Source organism: Melitaea cinxia, chromosome 4, assembly GCF_905220565.1.
Source record: "Melitaea cinxia chromosome 4, ilMelCinx1.1, whole genome shotgun sequence".
Lineage (NCBI taxonomy): Eukaryota > Metazoa > Arthropoda > Insecta > Lepidoptera > Nymphalidae > Melitaea > Melitaea cinxia.
In genome coordinates, this window is record NC_059397.1 from 13,598,231 (window position 1) to 13,623,137 (window position 24,907).

Genomic DNA, 24,907 nt, shown 5'->3' on the forward strand with positions numbered 1-24,907 from the left:
CGTAGATTCTCCCGTAAACCTTCTAATGACATAAGTGTACTAGATAACTAATATCACAATCGACTTTACTAAATCTCTTTAAAGACCAGTTTCAAAATTTAAAAAAAAAATGTTTAATTTATTAGATAAATGTTAGATAGAATGCGATCTGTATATAATTTATTTATATTGTGGTTTTTAATATGCGCGTTATGTCATATTTATTTTCTAAAACAATGACTATTATTATGAGTATTTAATGGTTGTTTTGCGTGCTTAAAAATTGTCTAAAAGTAATATTTAATTATAATTAATACAGTGCTCGTAATTTCGTGCGGTTACTAGTACAGACAATATTTATAAAATTATTTACGTTTTAGGTTGTTAAGAGACCTATTTACTGTTTGTTTTCACCAACTGCCAAGAACGCTGTTTAGAACTACCTTTAAAATATTACATACAACATATTTTAATGGAAAATATGTTTATATACTGGGATATTTTTAATAAGCGCTACAAATCACAATAAAGAAGTTATTGAAGCAATTTACGCATATATGTCTCTATTTGATTGTTACATTAGTACCTAATTAATACCAACTATTTTTTTAATATAAATAATGTAATGTTAGCAGTGCGATACTCTTAACTGTTTCTATTTGTAAGCAAAAATTTTGAATAGTCGCATATGTTGATATCCTAGTGAAAGGGTGGAAGTACCATTAGATGGTTAAGGTCTAAGGAGTTAATGTTTTCATCCATTAACTCGGCCGAGCATTTATGAAATTCGTGCCCGCGATTCGAACAAGATTACACGGGCTAGCTGGCATGTCTTCATTGGCAGGGCTGTCAGACCTTTTTTATATTAAAATAATCATATTCAGTCATAATATTATAAAATCGTTTAAAATGTGAAAGATGTCAGGCCATTTATATCTCATAATTTGCTATCATGTCTTAGAATTATCCATCATCCATCTAGAAATTGATTTTTCAGCCAGTTTTTTGAGTTTGTTGTAATCCCGCCTTCACCTAGCATCTTGCTATTTTTTGGCTTTTAGAGAAAAATATGAATATTATGTAATATATACTTTTAGATTAGTATGACGTAAGTTTATTCTTTAACACCTTTTTTAATTTTAATTACTCTCTGAAGAACTACTAGTCTCATTCGGGTAGAATAGATGGAGTCATCCGATGTTGTTTCATAATTTTCTCGTGTGACCTTCCTAAAAAAATAAAATAACTAGGTTACTATCAATTAGGTTTTTAATTAATAATTTTTATGTTTGTTTTGTGATTTTCTTGAAAGTCTGTAAAATGATAGCTTGTATATTTGGTTTCATCTGCCAACTCATGGTATTTAAATATTGTGTGTATATACATATAAAAGCAGAAAAGCGAACATCAACGTCGAGTCGAATAATAATTCGTAGATTGACAGCCCTACCTTTAACTCGTTACCTGGATGGAACCTCAGGCGTTCGTTACGTCTTACAGCGACCACTGTAATAAGAACCATATTCACACATCAGCATCCCTTGAGTAATCCAATTATACTAGTAATACGAAAGGAACAGGAGGTCAATGAAAAATGGTAAATCACGTGGCAGGTTGAGGCATATTTGCTAATGCAATACAGATGGCGAGACGACCAATGTTTTCAGGTTTACCGAAATTCCAATACTTCTATGTTCGAATGTGAAATACATACCTATTTGCGAAATATAATTTACACTTTAATAATTTAGTTTGAGCGGTCTTTAATACTAATATATTAAACGATTTATGTTTTAATTTCGTCACCTTAAAACTTAATAAGGTTGTAGCATGCTCCGAGTACAAATGAATATATTTCTAGTACAACTATGTAAAACCTGCCCGCCATCCCGGATTGGAGCAACGTGGTGGATTGAGGTCTAATCCTTCCCCTACATGGGGAATGAGGCATTTGCCCAGCAGTGGGATATTATAGACTGAAGCGTGACTATGCAAAATTTGTCACGTAAACACTATATTAAATACCCATCCAAAATATAGCTGTCCACGACCTGACTATTTTAGCCACCAAGCAATTTAACGCAACGTCATTCTTATCAAATTAATATTACCTTTAAAATAGGAGGCAAGACAAGCGTAATTTTGCTAGTCATAATTTTAGAGAAAAATGATAAATTATAGCAAATAACTTTTTGAGGTTCTCAAATGAATATTCAGATAACATACAAAACAACTCTAACTGCAAATAAAAAAAATAATAGAATACGCATTTTCGAAGTTATGCTTCTTTTGACACGTTAGGAAAAAATGATAAGAGTAAATTTTTACGACACGTGCGCACACCGTCACAAAAAAGTGTGTGTGTACTTATGTACGCACATAAAAGTCATACATCATTGGTTAGCTAACTTCACGTTGCTAACTTCTTCTTCGTTGACTAGGTAACTTCAGGGTGTCGAAGAAGTCAGCAACGTGAAATTAGCTAACCAATGATGTATGACTTCTTATGTGCAAACATAAGTACCCACACACTTTTTTTTCTATATTACTGGCACATTGATTTTTCCATTGTATAATTAATTATATACTTACTAATAATTATGTTGTCTGTAATGTTTGAATAACCCATAAGGGATATCTTTGGAATAAATAAAAAAATAATAATATATATCTTGGAACATACACACACGGTCGTCGGTTCCTATGGTAAGCAACTTAATGCTTGTGTTACAGGTAACATCCGACTGTTATGGCTATAAATATTCATAGAAATAATACATATATAAATACAAATTTACACCCAGACTCAGGTGGGAATCGAACCCGCAACCCGCGGAGCAGAAAGCAGGGCCACTACAAACTGCGCCAACGGGCTGTCTACTTTATATAATATTCTGTGTTTAAATATCTTCTTTATAACTTAATCATATATTGTCTCTTTTAGCCGCTCTCCAATGCAAACCAACGGATACTAAATTTTGAGACAAAAACTACTCCTTATCAATAAATAGCTAATATTATAAAGTCAAATCGTGTTCACTTTTTCTTCAATTTAACATTCATAGTACAGACAAACATATAATATATATTTCATAAATATTTATATAATGTTCACTATTATTATTATCATTATTATATATGTTATATTTCCTTCCATATAGAGTTAATTATTTTTAAATTATACTTCCCAGGGGTATTTATAGGTTTAATATGAAAACAAGTTTGTTTTTTTTTTGTGTTTTTCTTTTTATTTTATTTTTTCACGTTTGTTAATTTAAATTTTAAACGGATGGATGGTCGTAATTGGCCTTTTTGATTATATTTCATTCTAGTTTGTTTTATAATTTTTTCTGTGCTGTGTACCATCTCTTATAAGTAAATAAATAAATAAATAAAATAAATTAATTTTTTTTTTACGTCACTAGGTCGGCAAACAAGCGTACGGCTCACCTGATGGTAAGCGATTACCGTAGCTTATAGACACCTGCAACACCAGAAGCATCGCAAGCACGTTGCCGACCCAATCCCCAATCCCCCCAGGAGCTCCGGTCACCTTACTCACCAACAGGAACACAATACTGCTTGAAAACAGTATTATTTTGCTGTGATCTTCTGTAAGGTCGAGGTACTACCCCAGTCGGGCTGCTGCAGATTTTGATCAGGTAATTTCCTGCTGTGCCCTACCTCAGTTTTGGACCTGATACAGTCTTAATGTAAGTAAATATAAGCCGATTTGGTTATTAACTAATAAGGATTTATGCGTAGTAGTAAAGGAAGGGATGCGTACTAGTAAAGGAAGGGACATATTTGTAATACGCTGAAGCACTTACATTTATAAGACCCGTATAAAGGACACTAGTCCTTGTCTTAATTATTTTATAAAATGTAATGTTATGTTTTGTAATATAAATCATAATGTTAAAAGAAGAGTAAGCGGTATCATCACAATTTTTAACTATTCTTTAACGTTAATTCGTACAAAATCACTATTATTTGGCATGTTTGTCTACTAAAGTCGTCTTTGCTAAATTTGAAATTGCAGTTTCTATCAATATCTAGTATACAGTAATAGAAACAGAAACTTGTTTTAACCATAAAACTCAATAGAAAAGAATACAAAACAAAAGCTTTCAGATACGCGAGTCAGTGATGTTTCGCCGTTTAGATACCGCTAAAAACTGTGAAGGTATAAAATAACGACCAAATATTTTTGTATTTGTATTTATTAGGTATATGTATGAGGTTATATAGCAAATTATATAAGTTATATAAGTTTAAATTATATAAGTTTAGAACTATTTAACGTAATATTTGAAATTAGTAAAAAGGAATGAATGTAGAGAAACAAGAAAACTTCTGTATTTCAAAGGTAAGTAAAAACTGGCAAGCGGAAATTTCAGTTGGACGACAGTGACGTTGCCATAGATAATAACCGCTCCGGCCCGCATTGTGCAGCTTCCGGAGGGTACAGACTGCGATAATCTTCGACGTACGTAATTTCCAAATTGGAAACGTAAAACTATGGAATAGGTATATGGTTCTTAAAATATTATTTATTAAAAATGAACTTTATTATCACGCTTGCGCTAAAGACATTTAAAGAAACAATTTAACAGTTAAAAATTCTAGTGTCTTGTTAATAATACAAAACATCAAATTTGTAACTTGTTAAATCAATTTAAATTTCAACAATAAAAATTATATCTGTTTTTAATCACTATCTATTTCAAATAACAATAACAACAGTACAGCATTTATGTATTTGTGTCTATATTTTTTTATCTTATAACATACACACACGGTCGTCTGTTCCTATGGTAAGCAACTTAATGCTTGTGTTACATGTAACAGCCGACTAGTTAGTAAAATTAGCAATAAATACCAAAACAAAATAGTTTAGCAAAAATAATACAGTTTCTAAAATAAAATACCAGACGAACTGTATTAGACAAGTGAGCAAGTGTATCTGCACATTTCGTTCTTCTAGCACCCTTAAAATTGAGTATAGTGACCCCAGCTCTCTCTCCCTGCAGGTAAACAGCAAGTCGAAACACCTGAGATCAACTTGTACCATTAACATAATATGATCAGCATTTACTTTGAACAATTCACAGTAATTAAACGCAAATATTTGTCTAAAGATAGCATTGGGTAAGAAGATAATTATAGGGGTAGAAATTGCCTTAAATGCTTAAAAAATACTTTAAGAGTTTAAGAAATTCAATAGTCGAATATAAAAAGAATCTCTATTCTATTTTAGTTTTTATTTTTTGTAAAAAGAATGATTTTTAAATATAATGGTTATTACCTACTATAACAATATTTAATAAAAAAATAAAAATTTATTTCTCTTTATTCTTCTTTTTCTTTCGTTCTTCTTTCTTCTTTCTTCTATTAGAAACACATTTTATTTTGTAAAGACAGTTGGATACATCAAAAACAAGAAAGTAGAATTTACCTATAAAGCTTTATGTAATAATGCAGAAGTACAACACAAATTTATCAATTAATATAACAAACATTAATTAATTATTAATAATATATACTATTAAAATGCACACAAAAATGAAATAAGGCATACCTAGAATAAAGAAAATATTATAAGTCATTTGAGGCACGCATTCAGCCTGTAAAATCCAATGTTGGGTATAGACTTATTTCTTCATGTAGGAGAAGGATTGGGGCTTAATCCACCACGCTGCTCAACTGCGGGTCGGTGGATATGTTCCCTACTATAAGTAACGATCACTATCAGTTATTTATGATAACAACCAGGACCGACGACTTGATATGCTCTCCGATGCATGGTGGGAAGACCCACAAGGATAGAGATCCGAACCGGAAAGAAATATTTGTAAAAATACAAATATCCATCCGGAGCGAGAATCGAACCCGCGAACCGTCGGTGTTTTAGGCACCTACTCGCTCCACTATACTAGAGCGGAGGTGTTAAATCTTATTTAAAATTAATAAAAGGGGCTGATATTATTTCTTACAACTCGACATTTAATAGTTAATGTTATATTATAAAATTGAACATTGAAATGTGTAAATAAATACAGGAAGTAAATCTATAAAAGCATGAATATTTAATATCGTTCGTTGCAAACAGTGGATTAATGCAATGCTGACACAAATACCCCTGAGGCATATTTTACGAGAATGCAGTTTAAAAAATTGTAGATCCATTAAAATAAAACTGATCGTCATAATTTTACAGAAAAAAATTGTTAAAAATTAAAATATGGTTTTAAGGTTATGTAACAAAAAAAAAAGAATTTTCAACATTATAGTTTACATCAAATAGGTCTGTAATGTGTTTGAAATGTTAAAAAATGTTTATCAAATTTTGATATTGGCAATAATTTTTAAGTATTTTAGGAATTACAGCAAAGACGGCACTTAAATAATTGTGTTTGCTCGCAAACGAAAAAAAACCGACTTCAATTACATCGACAAGTAATACAACGTAGATCGACGAAATAATAGTCAAGCAACTACGCGTTATCAAAGATTACTCAAAAAGTAGTTATCAGATCTCAATAAAATTTATATGTGACCATATGATAAACATCAGCTTTCTATTAAATTAAAAATTATCAAAATCGGTACACCCAGTAAAAAGTTATTACGGATTTTCGAGAGTTTCCCTCGATTTCTCTGGGGTCCCATCATCAGATCCTGGTTTCCTTATCACGGTACTAAACTAGGAATATTTTCTTTCCAACAAAAAAAGAATTATCAAAATCGGTACATCCAGTAGAAAGTTATGCGGTATAATACAACGTAGGTCGACGAAAAAAGCGTCAAGTAAAAACGCATTATTAGATATAACTCGAAAAGCAGTTGTTAGATCTCAAATAAATTTAAATGGGACCAATTGGCACACACCACCTTTCGATTAAAACAAAATTTGTCTAAATCGGTCTACCTGGTCAAAAGTTCTGATGTAACATACATAAAAAAAAAAAAATACAGTCGAATTGAGAACCTCCTCCTTTTTTGGAAGTCGGTTAAAAAGAAATCAAAAAGATGCATTTTTTGTAGTATCATCAATAATATTCTAAACCAGCACCTACAGATTTATGCACACACCCAGACTAATACACCTTCATCTTACATACACACACCTACACTAATACACCTCCATCTTACATGCACACACCTACACGAACACACATTCACATCTTCATGTCATGCACTCACCTCTAACTGCAGTGGATAAAGACGGAACATAGCCGTTTACTTTTTTTACTTCTTCTTACTTTTTTAAATATAGTGTCTAGTTATGCATTTTATAATGATTAATTTTCTTTCATATCAGTATGATCCTATTTTGGCCATTTTTATACATTATATTGTAACATACTATTGAATTATAACGCTGTTGGATTGCCTAATAAAACAAAATAAAATAAAAAATAATATATTGTCTAGGTGTTTTTACTTCCCCCTTTTTTCACATTAATTATTACGAAACACACTGATATTTCCAATATAAAACAGTGGAATTTCCACTGTTATTTCAAATGTATCGTTTTTGTAAAAAAAATATATATGCACATCACGCCAATAAAATACAAAAACATTTATATTTTAATAAAACTACAGTTTTTTGTTTGTGCAAAAAGTTTCAAACTGTCCGGAACAAATCCGGGCAGCGTTTGAAATATTTATGTTATGTTATACCGTCATATCTCCGGTTTTCCACGCACTTCCACAACATTGAGCGTCGAACGCGATACAAAAACTAATGGTGCCACGGAACGAATAAACCATCGGAGTAAACTTTCACCCTCACCCTTTAGTCGAGTTTAAAAAATAAAAAATGTGATTATTAAATTATGACTTTTTGAATTATCAATGGAGTAAATTGATTATTTTTGTATTACTGAATCAAAAATTTACGATTTGGTCTGTGAAGATTTCGCTTACGATCGACATTAAAATTAATATTATTATGCGTATCTGTACTTTAAATGTAAGGATTTTGTTTGAAAAAATAAAAAGCTACGTCTTACACATATATTTTTTTTTTTTTGTTTGTTAATTAATTATTTAATTTAATAGGTTGACTTTGCTTATTATTGACATTAATAAATTATTGACATGAATTCTATTTAATCGATTACTAAATATTGTATATTTGTGTGTATTTTGATATAATTATCCTATGTTTTATTATTTTCCTATGTTTAATTTTGGTTTTTTCTCTGTTTCTTAATTATGTTTGTATTCTGCTGTTTAATTGTATGGACTTTGTCTGAAATAAAATTATTATTATTATTATTATATATAAATTACATTATTTGTATGAAAAGATGCACTTTACTATAAAAATTTACCTGCTAGGCTTTACCTTGAAAGAGGAGTGTTAGAACTTAATTCGCCACATTGTTTCACTACAATTGATGAATAATAATTAAAAAAAATGTCGTTTATTATTTACTTTAATTACAATAATTTACAACAGAAGTAGTCTGAAAACGATAAAAATAATTGACAATGACAAATTTTATTCACAATCAAAATACATACAACACATTAAATGTAAATTAATTGTGACAAACGACCTGGGTACTAAAGCGTTTCATTAATTTCAAAGGGCGTTGAAGGTATACTTTCTCTATTCTATACATAAATCCCAACAAAAGATAATGTTCCTCTTCCCAGTGGAAAATGAAGTCATAAATCAGAGCAGCACTCGTGTCATGACGTTCATCTTATTGGCGTTATTGTTGCTGTGACGTTGTATTAACTAGTTATAAACAGAAAAATAGTCCATGTTATTTTAGTAATAAGGTGCATATTTTTCTTGCCAATTTAGTAATTATAGAATCTTATTATAACTAAGCTACTCGTTCGTTTCAGAGATTTATGGCTGGTTGTTTTAATATTTTTCGTCGATATTTATTGGAGATGTGTTAACCTTTTTATTACCTTATAAATAAGGATAAGGTTATCAAATTTTTTGTTTTCTCGTTTAATTTTAATATTTAAAAAAAAATATAGCAAATATTGTTTTTTACGATTACGGTCGAGTGTGCAGTGGAAGAGTCTAACAACAACTGACAGACTAGTCAATTTGCCAGTAGTGATTGATTCTGGGATTCTTTTTTATATAACTTAGCAATCAAACGTACGGTTCATCTGGTGGTAGCGTTTACCGTAACTTACAGACGTCTGCAATATCAGAAGCATCGCAAGCGCGTTGCCTCCAAATTTCCACCAGGAGCTCTAGTCACCTTACGGCCGAACCCAATATTCAATCTATCTCTGGTTATGTCCTACTAGAGACAGAAATATCTATCTATCATTCATTTTACTGACCCAATAAACTTGTCGACGATAGGCAATCCTATCCTTCAAAGCTGTCTATCGACGAGAGGGAGGATAGCTTACCAGAGATAACAGTTCGTATGAAAATGACAGTGTAAGTGTCCCAATAATAATAGAGTTCTATCTGTCAGTAGCGTTGGTTATCTTTAGTAACAACAATATCCGATCTATAGTTTTCGGGGGATAACTAAGATTTATTAATTGAAAAAGTATTTTCTTTGTTTAAAATAAAATTAATTTCGAATGAAAAATAATGGCAGACTCAAGTTCAAGTAGCAGTTCAAGTGATATTGCTCTTTTGCAACAATTAATTGAATAAAAATAATAAGTTTCTTGTGAAATAATACTTACTTTACTCATCTTGTGAATAAAACAAAAAATTTGGTGAATGATTGTATAATTTGCAGTGATTTGTATAATTTGAATTTTGATTTGTAAAAAAAACAAAAAAAAAAATACAAACGAAACGACGATTCAATAAAGCGTAATGGCGTCGTAGCGTCTTTTCGTGTCGTGTTAAAACGTTCCGTTACTAGATTTACCATGGATTCCATATTAAAATAATATCATTTATTATAAATTAAAAAGTCTATGTAAAAATTAATTTGTCCATATTTTTATAAAACAAGATTACTTTAATATGAATAAAATTTGTATGACAAATTTAAATACTACAAAACATCTGTGTAACATAACTGAGGCCGTCTGTGACGCTACGTATACTGGAATGTAAGGAAGAGCTCAGGTAGCCGGTCTATCTACAGCTAACTGGAGATAGTAGTCCCCTATGCGAATTATTGGGACAACTACAAAGGATAGATAGCTAGTTATTAGCAGTCGATGGTAACTACCTATCTCTATCTTTAGATTGAATATTGGGTTCGGCCGTTAGTCACCAACAGAAACAGAACACTGCTTGAATACAATATTATTTACCTGTAAAGTTGAAATACTACCCCAGTTGGGCTACTCTATGTTTTGAGCAGGAAATTTCCAGCTGTGTCATAACATCGGATAATTTCTAGTCATTTTATTTTAAGCATATATATATAACGTATGTTGTTATAGAATTATTAAAATTTATACTATTTCTTACGACACCTCAAGGTAAGTCTAGATTTTTACAATATATTATAAAAACATTACAAAGAGGAAAACAAAATACTCCATCCTCCAATCAATCAAGTAAACAAATATACAAGTAGAACCTGTGTTCTCAGCTTTCAGTTAAATTGTTTGACGGTGAGCAAACAGCGCTGTAACAATACTACCGTAGTTCACAGTTGGAGTTGTAATTGATCTTATACGGACACTTGAAGCTTCACTCGGAATTTGTAAACTATATTCAGATTTATGCATAATGAAGACGAGGTGATTTGATATTGTCTCAATTATATATTAAAATAATGACGTTATAATAATACATGTAATATATAATATCTTAAATAAACATGTATAACGAAATATTTTTGAATATCATATCAAAAATTGACAGCTCCATATATGTATAACGAAACTTAATGTCAAGAAACATATATATTAACGTCTTTTAGTCAATGTATATAAACATTTATACATAATGCGTAATATGACTGGGGATCCGACTCGGCATGGGCCATAAAATCACTAATGCTGTGCAAGAAAATATAAGAAAATATATTTTAAATATATTCTTTGGTAAGAAATTAAAAAGCTTAACTGGGTCAATGAATTTGACATGTGAATTAATACAATAGCAAAGAAAAAGAAAATTGCTTTTGGAGGTTAAGAGTTTAACGTATCCAGAGCGACTTAGGTGGTATATATATCTTATATGCTTACCTTTTCTAATATACCCAAGTGACACCTTACTTAATTTACATATTGCGATGTCCCTAACAAAATAACCTTCCCATAAACTTATGACTAAATCCAATCCCATGTAAATATTCAAATATGATTAGCCACAACCCTATTTAAGCTTGTATTCGAAATGCAATTTAGCAGTGGTATATTTTACTAGAATATTAACTACGTTATTTTATTGCAAATTAAATATATTTCTCATGAGCAAGTAGTACTAACTACAGGAGTCAACTTATAGTCCATATCCAAATAAGTGTTATAAGATATTTGTTAAAAAAATAATTTACTTAAGATGTTGCGTAAAAGACGTATTTTTATTTCTTAATATTACAAGACGCAATTGTCATTTTTAAATTGTAAGAAAAAGCTTTATTTCTTCAATAATTTGTCGTGTATTTAAATAACATAAGAAACAAAGGTTTTGTGAAATTCTACAATCGTATGTTAAGATTAGATGACATATGACATATAAAAGCAAAAACATAGATTATAGAATTGTTCCATAAAATCATATATCTTGTCCGGCTAGAAAACAAACCCTGAGCAGCGGTTGTAATACCCCACTATACCTACTCCGTACTGCCCCAAAACATTAATCAATGTAATATACGTAAAAATACAAGTAAGAAATTAAACCAGATTATTTAAAATTAAACTTTAAAATATTTTTTATATAAGCCTATAGTAGAAGAAATGTCTAATAAATATTACAATTGCATATTCACCTGAAATCGACTTCTGACCACTCGCCGTAACTGTGCAGCTAATCAGAATCATTAAGTATTCCACACACGCGCTGTAGAGGTCTCGATGCTCAGAATCACGGCTTTATCATGTGGGGGCTGCAAAAGGGACCTCCTGTTATGTGCTCTTGATATGGTTTATCTCTTTCATTATAAGTACCTCATTTATCTATAAGTAATATAAAACTGAAAAGGTTGTAGTCCCTTCGCATGTTTGTATTGATAAACAGGGCAAATATAACATACCCTAAGTTATATTATGTTTTTGTTTGCGTGTTACGAAAAATACTTGAGGTTTTGGGAGTTGTAAGAAAAATTTTAGAGATTTAACTTTCCATCCCGTGGTCTCCATCGGTAACATAAAGGCTGGTAAGTACATTCCTTATCTAAAAGAATTCGTAAACTAGGAATAAGCTACTATTCTTGCCACTATTCCACGCATGGTTTTTATATCTCTAAATATCTCGGAATTACTATTTTTTTAAATTTTACATAGTAATATGTACACACAACACTGTAATTTTATTTCAAATAAACGCAAATTCAAAACACAAAATTTTATGCAAACCTAATTTTACATTTGTAATTATTGCGGCACATTTTTTATGTTAATCACGAGTAAGTAGACAAACAAAATGTTCCTCGGTCCTCATATAATATTCTCATGAAGGCATAAAATCTTTATGAAAGGGATATATGGATACGGATTAACGGATGCAAAGGGACGTGGTTTAAACATAAAGCAACGTATAAGCTACGTTGGAAATGAGTATTTGGTTCTAAATTTTATCCAAGGAATAATTTATGTATTTATAATCTATATGTTATGATACAGTATTTACCTGTAATGTATTTATTTGTGTATATATTTTACGATAAAGCATAATGTAATGGGTATGTATTTATTTGTGTATTTAATTCTTTATATGTTTATAATATATACTATATATATATATATATATATATATATATATATATATATATATATATATATTTTTAGGAACCAGATGTGGAATCGAAATAAAAAATACAATAACAATTACTTACAAACTTTTATACTTATATCAGGAGTCTAAACCAAATGTGTTACAAAAATAAAATAAAGCTAACGTTTAAATAACTTTAACGAATACTACTCGATTACAAAATTAGGCAGGTTAACTCTCCAAACGGACAAGGAACTACACGAAACACGTTTACAGTTCACGAAGTGCGTCTCGAACTGAAACGCGCACAGCGCACGCGCCTCGTCCCTCCTACGGTGACCTTTCTTCACTATTCTTCTAACACGGCCTCTCCTGACTGGAGGACGTCCTCGTGCTCCTGTGTCTCCTGATGTTGGGCGCCCACCGAGCAGGAGGGCACAGGCTCCGTAGTAGGCTCGCGAGACGCATTGTTGCTCCGAGCAGCTTGCTCAGGCGTGGACTCCATATCGTCATCATGGTCTGCACCTGAGAACATAAAACATAACGGATCGGAATATCAGCAATTACCAAGAACACATTGATCCGTAGATCGTGATCACACAAATACAAATACCAGAGAGGAAGCACGACGTTAGCTATCTCTGACTGTAAGAAACATAGGCACGACGTTAGCTTATTTCTTACATCAGCTCACCTACATGGCATAGGCACGACGTTAGCGTACCATGAGGCTCGCACGAATGGCAGAGGCGCGACGTTAGCGTACCACTTTAAATTAACCACATGGCATAGGCACGACGTTAGCGTACCATGAGGCTCATACGAATGGCAGAGGCGCGACGTTAGCGTACCATCTAAAAATTAACCACATGGCATAGGCACGACGTTAGCATACCATGAGGCTCACAACTTACAAGCAGGTTTGCCCGCACAGGTAGATACGGGTTTGTGTGTTTCCAAATCAAAGATAATCAACTGCTGCGGCACCCACTAGTCGGCAGCATCCGCGAGACGCAATGACGGTTCAAGAAGACCGCAGACAGAATACAGTCAGCAGTTGTATCGCCCGATTCGGTGGCGCCTGAAGCTCGCAGCTGGCAAGCAGAGTAGCCCGCAGATAGAAGATAGTCAAGGCTGCGTCGCCTGAGTCGAACTTGCCAGTCGCATGTGCCCGCTGCTTAACAGTTTGGCATGCGAGCTTCGACTAAAACTTGCACCTTCTGTTCGCTCGGCTGCACCTGACCCTTACCGACAGTCCGCTCCAAATATTCTACTTTAGTGGACAAAAAAAGAGCATTTCTTTAGGTTATTAGAATAATCACAATCAGTCAAAGTTTGAAGCACCATGCGAAGAGTCAACAGGTCATTAATTGTATTGCTCAGTATAAATACATCGTCGATATACACCAGGACCTCACCAGAATCTAGGCATGGGCGAAGAGTTTTCGAAGTTATCCGCTGGTAAACAACAGGTGCATTTGCTAAACTCTAGGCATTTTCAAATATTACCCTTATTAATATACCTGTGAGAGGTATTGAGGCATTATCCACAGGTGAAATCCTGTGGGCATATCGAGACTGGTAAAGAATTTGTCTCCATCTCATCGATTAATATGATCGTCGATCAACGGTAAAGGGAAGCGATCCTTAACTGTAATTTCATTGAGTTTACGATAGTCGACACACATGCGGTCGGACCAGTTTTTTTTTTTTTTACTAATAGGATAGAGGACTCGTATATTCCAATTCAGAGTATCGATTGATAATCTTTTCAAGAAGATTTTTAATTGTTTCGTGAATATTTTATAATTCTAGGATAAGAAAGGCTATTGGGCCTTTAATTAATTAGCATAGTACTATTTAATTTAATTGACATGCTGTCGGTTGTGGACCTAGCCGTCCCAGAGATAAAAAAAGTTCAAAAATGTCTTAATTAGGACTAACAGGTTACTTAAATTTTGATCAGCGGTTAAAGACGTCTTAATCGGAATCTGCGTACTCGGCGTGGTACACATATAACATCATGTGTAGGACGAGTCTTATAAGTAAGGTATTGCTGGTCACGGGTACGTACACCTACAAGTAACACCTTCGCGGTTTAATACATCGGTACCAACAATAATAGGAGTATTCATAAGTTCAGGGGCCACGGCATGTAAGTCCACCTCTAAAGTTATTTCATTAAACTCTTGACAAAATAAGTTGACTCAATTCCCGCATATACCTCTTAAAACTCTGAAAGCTGGCTTACGCGCACATTTGAAATATCTCTGCAACGATGAAGAAATTAAGGATATACTTGAACCGCTATCTATAAGAATATCGACAGGAATTCCCTGTATGACTGCTTCTACTATATCTTTGTGTTTATTATGGCAGTTTTCCTGGCAGAAGTTAACATTATTCGTGTAACGTGAATCTGATTTAAGTCTTGCAAAACAAGTTTCAATTTTATGAGCCTTTTTTTTGCGGAAAGTGCAAGGTTAGTATTTATTTAAACTCAGAGAAGAACTATCCTTCTTATTGCTTTCATCGTTGTTGATTTTATTAGAAATGATTTCAGACTTCTTGAAACAATGAGACTGTGTATGACCACGTTGGCCACATAAAAAACATTTGCCTTCCTCAAATTTACGTCTACGAAAGTTTGCATCATGATTTAACTTAGAAAAACGGCTATTACGAGTGCTATCACTAGATTTCTTATTAATCGTTGAGGATTTGACATAAATAGAGAAGAATTCTACAAGCTCATTTGGCATTAACTTCGCATTGGTAGCCGAAGCACGAATTTGCGGATCCGTAATGCCCCGTATGACTATCGCTGAAATTAGTTCATCACTTAACCCCCTAACTATGCGTAGCTTTAATAAGGACCGGCGAGCATAATCAGCATATGTCAAGTATTTATCAGAATCATTACTCATGACCTCGTATAAAATATTTGCAATATCCGGTTTCCTAGGACACAACGGCTTAAATTCTTTCTTAAAATTGCTCCAACTACGATCGTTAGTTACCCATTCATTGAGCCAAGTCCTAGCATCCCCTTTAAGACAGTTACCGATGCGAGACAGACACTCATTATCGTTCCAATAGTTTGTACTCTTAGCACGATCAACTTCCTCACACCAGGCGTCTATATCGTGGATACTAGGATCGAAATTAGATATGTAATAAGATTGGTTAGATCTCACCGTTGTGTTGATTGAACGTATCGCATCGATTATACGATCGGTCCCGCTGGCGTCATGGTCCGTAATTGCACTCACGGGACGCCCCGGCGAGGACGGCACAGCAGACTCTCGGCCTTCCACCGCCGAGCTCTGATACTCAGCTACAGGTGCGGTGACAGGTCGCAGCCGTGGTGGCGTTGGCGCAGACGCACCGGCTCTCGGCTCGTATGGCCGCGGCTGTGAGGAGCGGCGTTGCCCCTCCAGTGCAGTTAAACGACTGAAAATTTGTTGCATTTGTTCGATTAGCACGTTATTAGGGGATATACGTCGTTTTGAAGTGCGTCTAGAATGATACTTTCGGCGTCTAGAACCAGAATCACTGTCACTTGAGTGTACAGCACTGTGTACAGGACGCGAGTTACGGTTTCTAGAGCGACTTCTACTTTTACGATTTTGGTTTGACATTTTCTTTACTGTAACAGTAAATTACGAAAAATAAAAGTAAAATAAGTAGTAAAATATGTAAGTAGCTAAATAGCACAATAGAGTAATAACAAATTAGTTCTCAATTCACAAATTTATTTAAAATCTTCTAAAATTATATTAAAATCACTGTACGTACTATTAAAAATATTGAAACGTAAATATTGAAACTTACTCACCAGGGTTCTTAGTATTGTATACATTACCATACAACCAAGCAGATTTCAACCTACTTACGTAGCGGCAAGGAACATGAAAACAATTCACTGTTCGAACGCAACAAAAACAACTCGTTAAGTGTTTCGAATCATGTTTCGAATAGTCAAACTGCCATATCTCAGGAACGCAAAGCGGATTAGGTTACGTGAAGTGTCGTATCCCACTTCTGATTTTAGGAACCAGATGTGGAATCGAAATAAAAAATACAATAACAATTACTTACAAACTTTTATACTTATATCAGGAGTCTAAACCAAATGTGTTACAAAAATAAAATAAAGCTAACGTTTAAATAACTTTAACGAATACTACTCGATTACAAAATTAGGCAGGTTAACTCTCCAAACGGACAAGGAACTACACGAAACACGTTTACAGTTCACGAAGTGCGTCTCGAACTGAAACGCGCACAGCGCACGCGCCTCGTCCCTCCTACGGTGACCTTTCTTCACTATTCTTCTAACAATATATATATATTATTGTATTATTAAATTGTAGGATCTACTTTGTTTTTAATTTTCTATTTTGCCTTTTGATAACCCTACTCTTTTTATTTTAAAATCTCCTCTACCCCAAGGTTGTCTGGAAGAAATTGCTTACCTAGCGAAAGGACCGCCTTTGTGCATAATATTGTTTTGCAAATTTTATTTTTAAAGATGTATGTTATGTTAGCTTGTAATATGCACAATAAAGTATATTTCTTCTTCTTCTTCTTCTTCTACTCTTCTCGTATTCGATGAAAATGTACATATACACTTCATCAAAATTTAATTTATCAACTTTTTTGAGATTTATAACGAAAACCAAGACTATATAATAAAAACAATTCTTTAACATATTTCAATAGATAAGTAGTAGGTGGGTAGGGTGTAACGTTTGTAACGATATTATTATATATATATTTTTTTTAATTTTTAGACAGGACAGTAACTACTGGCGGACCCAAGAGGGGTGACCACTATCATGGACACATATCATCCCGCTACTTATACCTCCATGAATACAAATTTTATTTTATATGAAATGATATTGAATAGACGATAAAAACATAACACAAAAATAAGTTAGGTACGAGTACTAAACTGAAACCGGCTCTAAAGTTTTTATTGTTAGGAAAAGGTTTCCAACTATATAGGGCAAGTTTTGAAGTTTAACCAAACTGCTTAAAATTAGTTGATGGACTATTTCTTTCAGATAATTTCCAAAAACACCTACTCTGTTCTTAAGCGTAGTTTGGTGGGTTAAGAAATGGTAAAGTGAATACTCTAAGACTTCATAAGACGAATTTAATACAACAGTGCAAGCCCGATATTTTGACCAATATGACACAACCGACCTCGTGATCAGGCAGTCTCTGCTGGCTGAGTTGTCGCGGGACATTTTAATGTTTGCTCGTCACGAATTTCAGTGCTCCGACACAAACTGTTCACGTTCAGAGTGAGCCTTAATTGTAAGGACAAAATAAGTAAAAAATTTGTTCCTAACGAACCAGCAACTAGAATTTAAAGCACTTTAGTAGCACAGTCTGCATGCTAGTAAATCAGAGCGTACCTCTAAAACCGACTTGACGTTTCCATTTTCCGAATGTGAGCGGGTTTTTAAAGTGTCTAAGCAAGTAATTGTTCTGCCAGTTACTTGCATGCTCGTGTACAATGTAGCTTGTGTTAGATAAAATAGTCAGTGATTTTTGAGTGTTATTTTTTTATTATCAGTAGATTTTACTATATTTCTGTACGCATAGGGTACGAATGAGTTTATGTTACTGCAACTCCGTGACACGCCTGTCATGGAGCGGTATCTTTGGATAGTAACAGGAAAATACTGTAATTTTCAGAAATCATTAGAACTTTTGTTGGAGCGCACTTATTTCAATATGTTTTTTTATGTTCAGTTATAGCATTATCATTACAATGTGTAATAATACAAAAATAAAGAGAAGAGATGAATATATATATATTATAGTAAGATTTCGTAAAAAAACTTAAAAATAATATATCTGAATTTAGAAACGTTAAAATTTTTTATTTAACAAGATAATTCGATATTTTTTTTACTCTTTCTTCTCGTTAGAAGCAGCTCTCCAAATTGACAACATCTTTTCAATATGTACGATTTTTATTTTTGTGTTACCCACACATTAGGAATTCTAAACAGTTTCGCTTAAACCGGAAAATGAAATCATCATATCAAAAATTTCGATCTAGCGGTTACATCGTTCCATAGCTTAATTGGCTATAGCTTAATTGGATATTCAAAAATGTTTAGAACATCTTTTCAAATTGGCGATTTAGAAAAGTATAAAGCCTAGTATTAATTATGTTTAGAAATTGAATTTGAGTTCAGTAAAATCTTATGTAAATAAATAATTTAAAACATTTTAGAAACACATTTTTTTGGAAAATGTGGCGTTAGATAACTGGGCCAGTAATTATAATTTCCATAAATCTTTAAAGATAATTTTAAGTCACAAAATAAGATACAAAACAAATCGAAACAAAGTATATATCAACAGCACTATTCAAAATCAAATTTAATGCAAATAAATATAAATTAACCAAATACATTTCCATCACAGATCACACACCTTTGAATCAAGCATTATTCACAAACAAAATGTATCAAAAGGGAGTCGAGGCTATTAGCGGAATGAACGCGCAAATATTAACATTCGAGTTTCAAAGCGAAACCGATAAGCCTTTTAACACTAGAACTTTATGTACTACATATGTCCTCATCCACACTAAAATGGAGGATACTGGCGTTATATGTATAAACCAATTACGTATACAATACTCGAAGTCCTAAGTATACAAGAAAAAAAATTGTACCTTAGAACCGTGACGTACAAAATATTATGTCGAGTTTTTTATCAAGTCTGTATATATACTTATATAGGTATATAAAGGTATGTTTAATTTACTTTTATATTAATATATATTTTTGTATAATTCATAACTTGTATACACTGGTCAACAAAATAATGTTGTCTCCGGAGAAAGAAAATTATATCTAACACTAGCCGACCTGTGCCCACTTCGTTGGGCGTTAATTAATATTTTTGTGATGCAAACATATAGTAAAGTTTTCATCTCGCTCGCATTTCTCCGACTTGATTTAGATATATTGTTATTTTTCACTGAAGTTTTTGTTCAATAACAATAAAGTATAGCCTATATCACTCCTGATTAGTGTAGCTTTCTGTTAATGTAAAAAAAAAATCATGATCGATCAGTATTTGCGAAGATTACCCCTTACAAACAAACAAAGTTAGAAACTATACCTCTTTATATGTATTATATAATGAATACTGTATATTATTCTGAATATATGAATGATATTTTTTTGTTTACATACGTTTTATTATCACGGTATGAAGTAATAACATGACAGGTTTTAATATACATTTCAAATATTTCTTTCCAGAAATTTTATCTTAATTTTGTAGTCAATCTTCTCATCAATCCATTCTGACAAAGTTTCTCATTTATATTACTAATAGGATAATATCAATCGGTAATACGCAAGCATTAATTTTTCAATCATGCTTATATTACGAATCGATGTTAACTTATGTCTAATGATACGAACACTCCTTTGATGTGAGCTCGGCCCACGCGACCGAACGGCGCATATGTTTGTCTATGTTAGTCTCAAAGCTGTATTTAATTGCTACCTCGTTATTTTTGGATTATTTACAGAGTAGGTGCGCTTAAAACCGACCGTCCCTCGGGACCAACTTCAATTAAAACCATCAAACAATTTTTCCGCATATGAAACAGTTATTTAATTGACGCGAAACATTTCGTGTTCGTAAATTGTTTTGCATATTACGTTGATAAAGTTCGTTAGGATTTATGGTAGACATTTAAATTGATTTTGTTATTTATAAATATTTTATATTTGAGTTGCCATAAATGGGCTTGTGTTATATATTTATGTGAAAAGGTGATAATTATGTTTTTTTTTTTTAAATAAAAATCAAACGTTACAAGCTTTGACGATGAACTGGGACAGTGGTCACGGCAATTAGCTGATGTGCTAGGGCTTTCGAGCTCCATCCCCAATCAAAACCAATATTTGTTTAGGTCATACAAACTTTTGTACTTGTGTTATGTGTGATTCTGGAACCCCAAAACAGAATTCGAATCCTATTGGAGGTCTTTATTAAAAAACAAGACCAAAATATTATACGTTAAGCCGTCGTCCGTTCCAGTTGTTATCATGTACACCTAATAGCGATCGTTACTCATAGTAGGTAATATATCCGCCAACCCGCATTGGAGCAGCGTGGTGTACCTATTAAGCTCTGATTCTTCTCCTACATGGGGAAAGAGGCCTATGCCCAGCTATAGGATATTATAGGCTGAAACGTAAGCCCAAAAGATTATTATTTTGACACATAAACATAGTGAGGCCATAAAAAAAGTCATGGTGGTATCAATATTAAATACGTTGTAAACAAATAAGTAAAATGAAATAAGTGGAAAAAATTTACGCGTGCAAACTTGAAGTACATCGAATCGACATATATTTTTATTTTGTTGAACATTTTTTTAACAATAAATCTTATAAAATTTTCAAAGTTAATAAAATTCAAGATTCATTGGAACGTCTATAAATATTTACATTATTCTTTATAATTATCTGTATATCTTTCATTTATTTTTATTATACCTATTATTTATATATATTTAATTTTCTTACGCACTACTAAGCATTATGACTTAAAATAACGCGACGTAAATATCTGCAGATAGGGTAGTTTTTATCTCCATTATTGATCTCAATATTTGTTATTGCAAATCAAATGTTTATTATACGTTATACACGTTTGTATTTATCGGTTAGTTCTATAAAATCCTAATAGATGGCGGTTTGGCGTCTAAGATAAATTATAGATGGCGCGTTTGAAAATAGAATTTTTTTACATATATTTTAATAAGCTATGATTACTGAGCCACAGCAACGCGTGGCTGGGTCAGCTAGTGTTTGGATAAGATTTGAACATAAAAAGCTATAACCTTGTTACTTATCTTATGTAAGTATGGACTCGTACATCTTTTATGTTAGCTAATTAAAGAACACATCTCGTTAAGAACACAATATAAGTTCGTTTGTCAATTTGTATACATACACAGTAATCAAATTAGCTTGGAGCATACCATTAGGAAAGGACAAACTTTACCATATTCCATTGCAGATAAAATCTTCGACTACACAGTTAAAAGGCTTTCTAGCTCGTCTGAAATGTCATAAGTCTGCCAGGCGAGTTTTAACAAGACAAACTTGGGTCTAACAAGTCGACTGCCGCTTTGTTGGGCACTGTCGAATATTGTAAGCGGCTTATACCCGTACGATGCAACCCTTGAATAGGATTAAATGCTGTATGGGGATGGAAGATAATTAACAAAGTGATTCGCTCGAGATAACTTTGCAATTCGTTAAATACGAATATGATAGAATATAAGCTTGGTTTTTTCCACTTTTTAAAAAATTAAACTCCGAATATTAGAATTAATCTTACGTCTATCTATTTATCTCAATATATCTACCTATATACATATGCAAAACAAATTTTCCTCGGACAATATTAACGCATATCATTAAATTGAATTGTCAGAAGTTTCTTCGAAATTCTATCACAAATTCGAATTATATATTTGTTTAAAATCTTAATATACTGTAGTAAGATTAAGTTTGAAATTTTTGCTGTTTAATATTTAAAATATTGAAGATTCTTCGTCACCACTGTTAATAGGTAAATGTTACAAATTACGTTGTAAGCCGCATCTATGTTTTTTCTGTGTTAGTAATTGGCCCGTACTGTGTTGGAACACATCACTAGTATAAGTATATAGTAATACCCATGCTTAAAGTCATTTTTCTTATAAGTTTGTTTACTTACAAAGAAATTAAGGGAACTATTCCTTTAAATATTTTTGTAGAACAATGTCTTCTGCAATAAACTGTACATAAAATGTAAACAATGTTGTCAACTTTTGTTTCTTAGACATTGTTTTGATGATTGGCTTACTCTAATACCTCAATCCTTATTTTAATATTTTCAACCTCGCCATAGTGCTTTACTCGTGTTCTCGTACATCCAATAAAAGTGCACTGAAGTGAGTAAATACACTGTGTACAGAGTTTCTTCATGAATCCATTATCATCGATCGACGGTCTCGACACTCGAGGCTTCTATAAAATTAAGTGCAGTTTCCCCTCCCCTAATCTCTAATGTTACGTGAGGTATTAAGAATTTAAGGAACATCCCGGCCCCTCATCGATTGGCTTACGTAGTGTACAGCCATTGTTTTGATTTTCGTCTGCCGTCGAAAGGTATGTTTTAATACATATTACTGTATTATAATCGTCACAGTTATTTTTTTAAATGTTGTTTTTAAGGCCCTTTATATATAGAACACTTATATAATTAATGATAATTAGTTAATTAAAAAAAAGATATAAGTATATAACTTCTAGTAACCTTACTAATTCTAAAATCAAAATTAGTTTTTACCAAAAGTCTCTTAATAATGATAATCTATTTTAAAAGATAATTAAAAATACGAAACAAATTACGGAACAAGAAAGTTATAGGAAACCCGTGATAATTTAGCCCTCAACGTAAATGCAATTGTGCGGATCCATCACGGCAATCTTGTCATAGCATTATATTCTTTACCTCTATGGGAATAAAAATCATTATTCACTGTTTCGTGTCATGTTGTATCATAAACATTCGGTGTTCATGCCCTTACAAAGGTTGCAATTTATAGAGGGAAATAGGAAGCAGACACATTAAAAGAGGAAAAGTGCGCAGACAGGGCGTTTCATTTGAGTGTTTAATTATTTGTTTAAATGTGTTACTATGACGCGGTCTTTGTACTCGGTTGTTCCACATAATCATTTTTATGACTTTGAAGTTTAAGTTGACAGTAGTGTAAAAAGTGTTATATAATTAATATTATTTTCTTACGTATGTAGTAAATAATGTTGCTGTTAAAGACGGGCGGTTAATGAGTCAGACCTAATGACCTAACTAATGGTAGACCTAAGACCTTTTCGTGTTTTCTCTAGAGGAACTCTTTTCCTAATTACGTCTCACAATTATCTGTTGTCGAGGCTGCAAATAATATGTACATGTCTATATACTACTACACGTAAATATGTATATATACTGCTACACCTTACTTGATTAAATGAACTAAATTAAAGTCTAATATACCTACAAATTTGAAGATATGAATCAATTATTTTAAATTACATACTAAATACTTTTAAATGGCTATAATTCAAACGAATGAAATATAGAATTAGTTCCGTATACAATAAATTAAACCAATAAATCATAATGGGTACCCCACACTTGATATACGAATATCACGAGTTGGGCCACTTCTATATGTAAAGCGTACATGACGGGCAAATACGTCAACCCGCCTGATATATGATAGGCTTCGCGGATAGCTGTTAACTTATGGAGTTCCTTGCTATTTAAGTGTTGTGTTTCAAAAAATACCGATATCGATATACGATCAAATGAAATGACGAGATTTATTCTTCATATATTTTAACGTTTAAAGTTTACAAAAACAACTTACTTGATTAACGTTTTATATTTGTAGCATTGAGATAAGCAAAATAGTAATGATTTCTTATTTAACAGCTTTATAAATTTTGAACATACGTTAGAAAATATCGATATATTGCCATCACTATCCACAGCACTTTACATTCTTACCTTGTTCACGATGGCGGCAAATGACTAATCTCTTGGTATATCGACGCTCACCTTCCCTATCTACTGATCTCCGAAAAAGTGCTCCTTTATTACGCTACTTGGATTACGACCCTACAAGCTTCAAAACCCTATAAAGCCTTAGATCATAGTAACAATAGGCCACCCTTCAACGACACGAAAAATAAAATTTATGAAACTGTTATTGCATGTCTTATTTATGCGCTGTTTTAAGGAAAGTTTCACGAGAATAAAATAAGTAATTATTTAAAACAGTTCAATATATAACATACATTTGATATATTGATTTGAAAAAGGCGCGAAAAAATAAGGATTATTTAAAACAAATATTTTAAAATTCTGTTTTTGATATAATACGAATTATAGACATCCTACTAATGTATAAGTACGAAAGTTTGTGGATATGAACGGATGTTTGTTACTTCTTCACGTTAA

General features: G+C 32.5%; 1 protein-coding gene across 2 annotated transcripts; it reads right to left on the reverse strand.

Moving 5' to 3' along the window:
- Positions 1-12,939: 12,939 nt before the first annotated feature.
- Positions 12,940-16,317, reverse strand: LOC123670247. 2 transcript variants are annotated; one of them, XR_006745887.1, is made up of 2 exons: positions 13,747-13,838; positions 12,940-13,357 (listed from the first exon to the last, which is right to left on the reverse strand). XR_006745887.1 is itself a non-coding variant. In XM_045603755.1 (2 exons), the coding sequence occupies exons 1-2, from the start codon at positions 16,300-16,302 to the stop codon at positions 13,190-13,192; spliced, it is 366 nt and encodes a 121-aa protein (XP_045459711.1). In that variant the 5' UTR covers positions 16,303-16,317; the 3' UTR covers positions 12,940-13,189. The 2 variants fall into 2 exon arrangements, 1 of the variants encoding a protein (XP_045459711.1); XM_045603755.1 differs by lacking the exon at positions 13,747-13,838 and adding an exon at positions 16,105-16,317.
- Positions 16,318-24,907: the final 8,590 nt, after the last annotated feature.

Coding starts and splice junctions, on each gene's coding strand:
- LOC123670247 (XM_045603755.1), bottom strand. CDS start 16,302: ATGCAACAAATTTTCAGTCGTTTAACTGCACTGGAGGGGCAACGCCGC. Junction 13,358..16,104: donor CGTCCTCGCCGGGGCGTCCC/GTGAGTGCAATT, acceptor TTATGTTCTCAG/GTGCAGACCATGATGACGAT.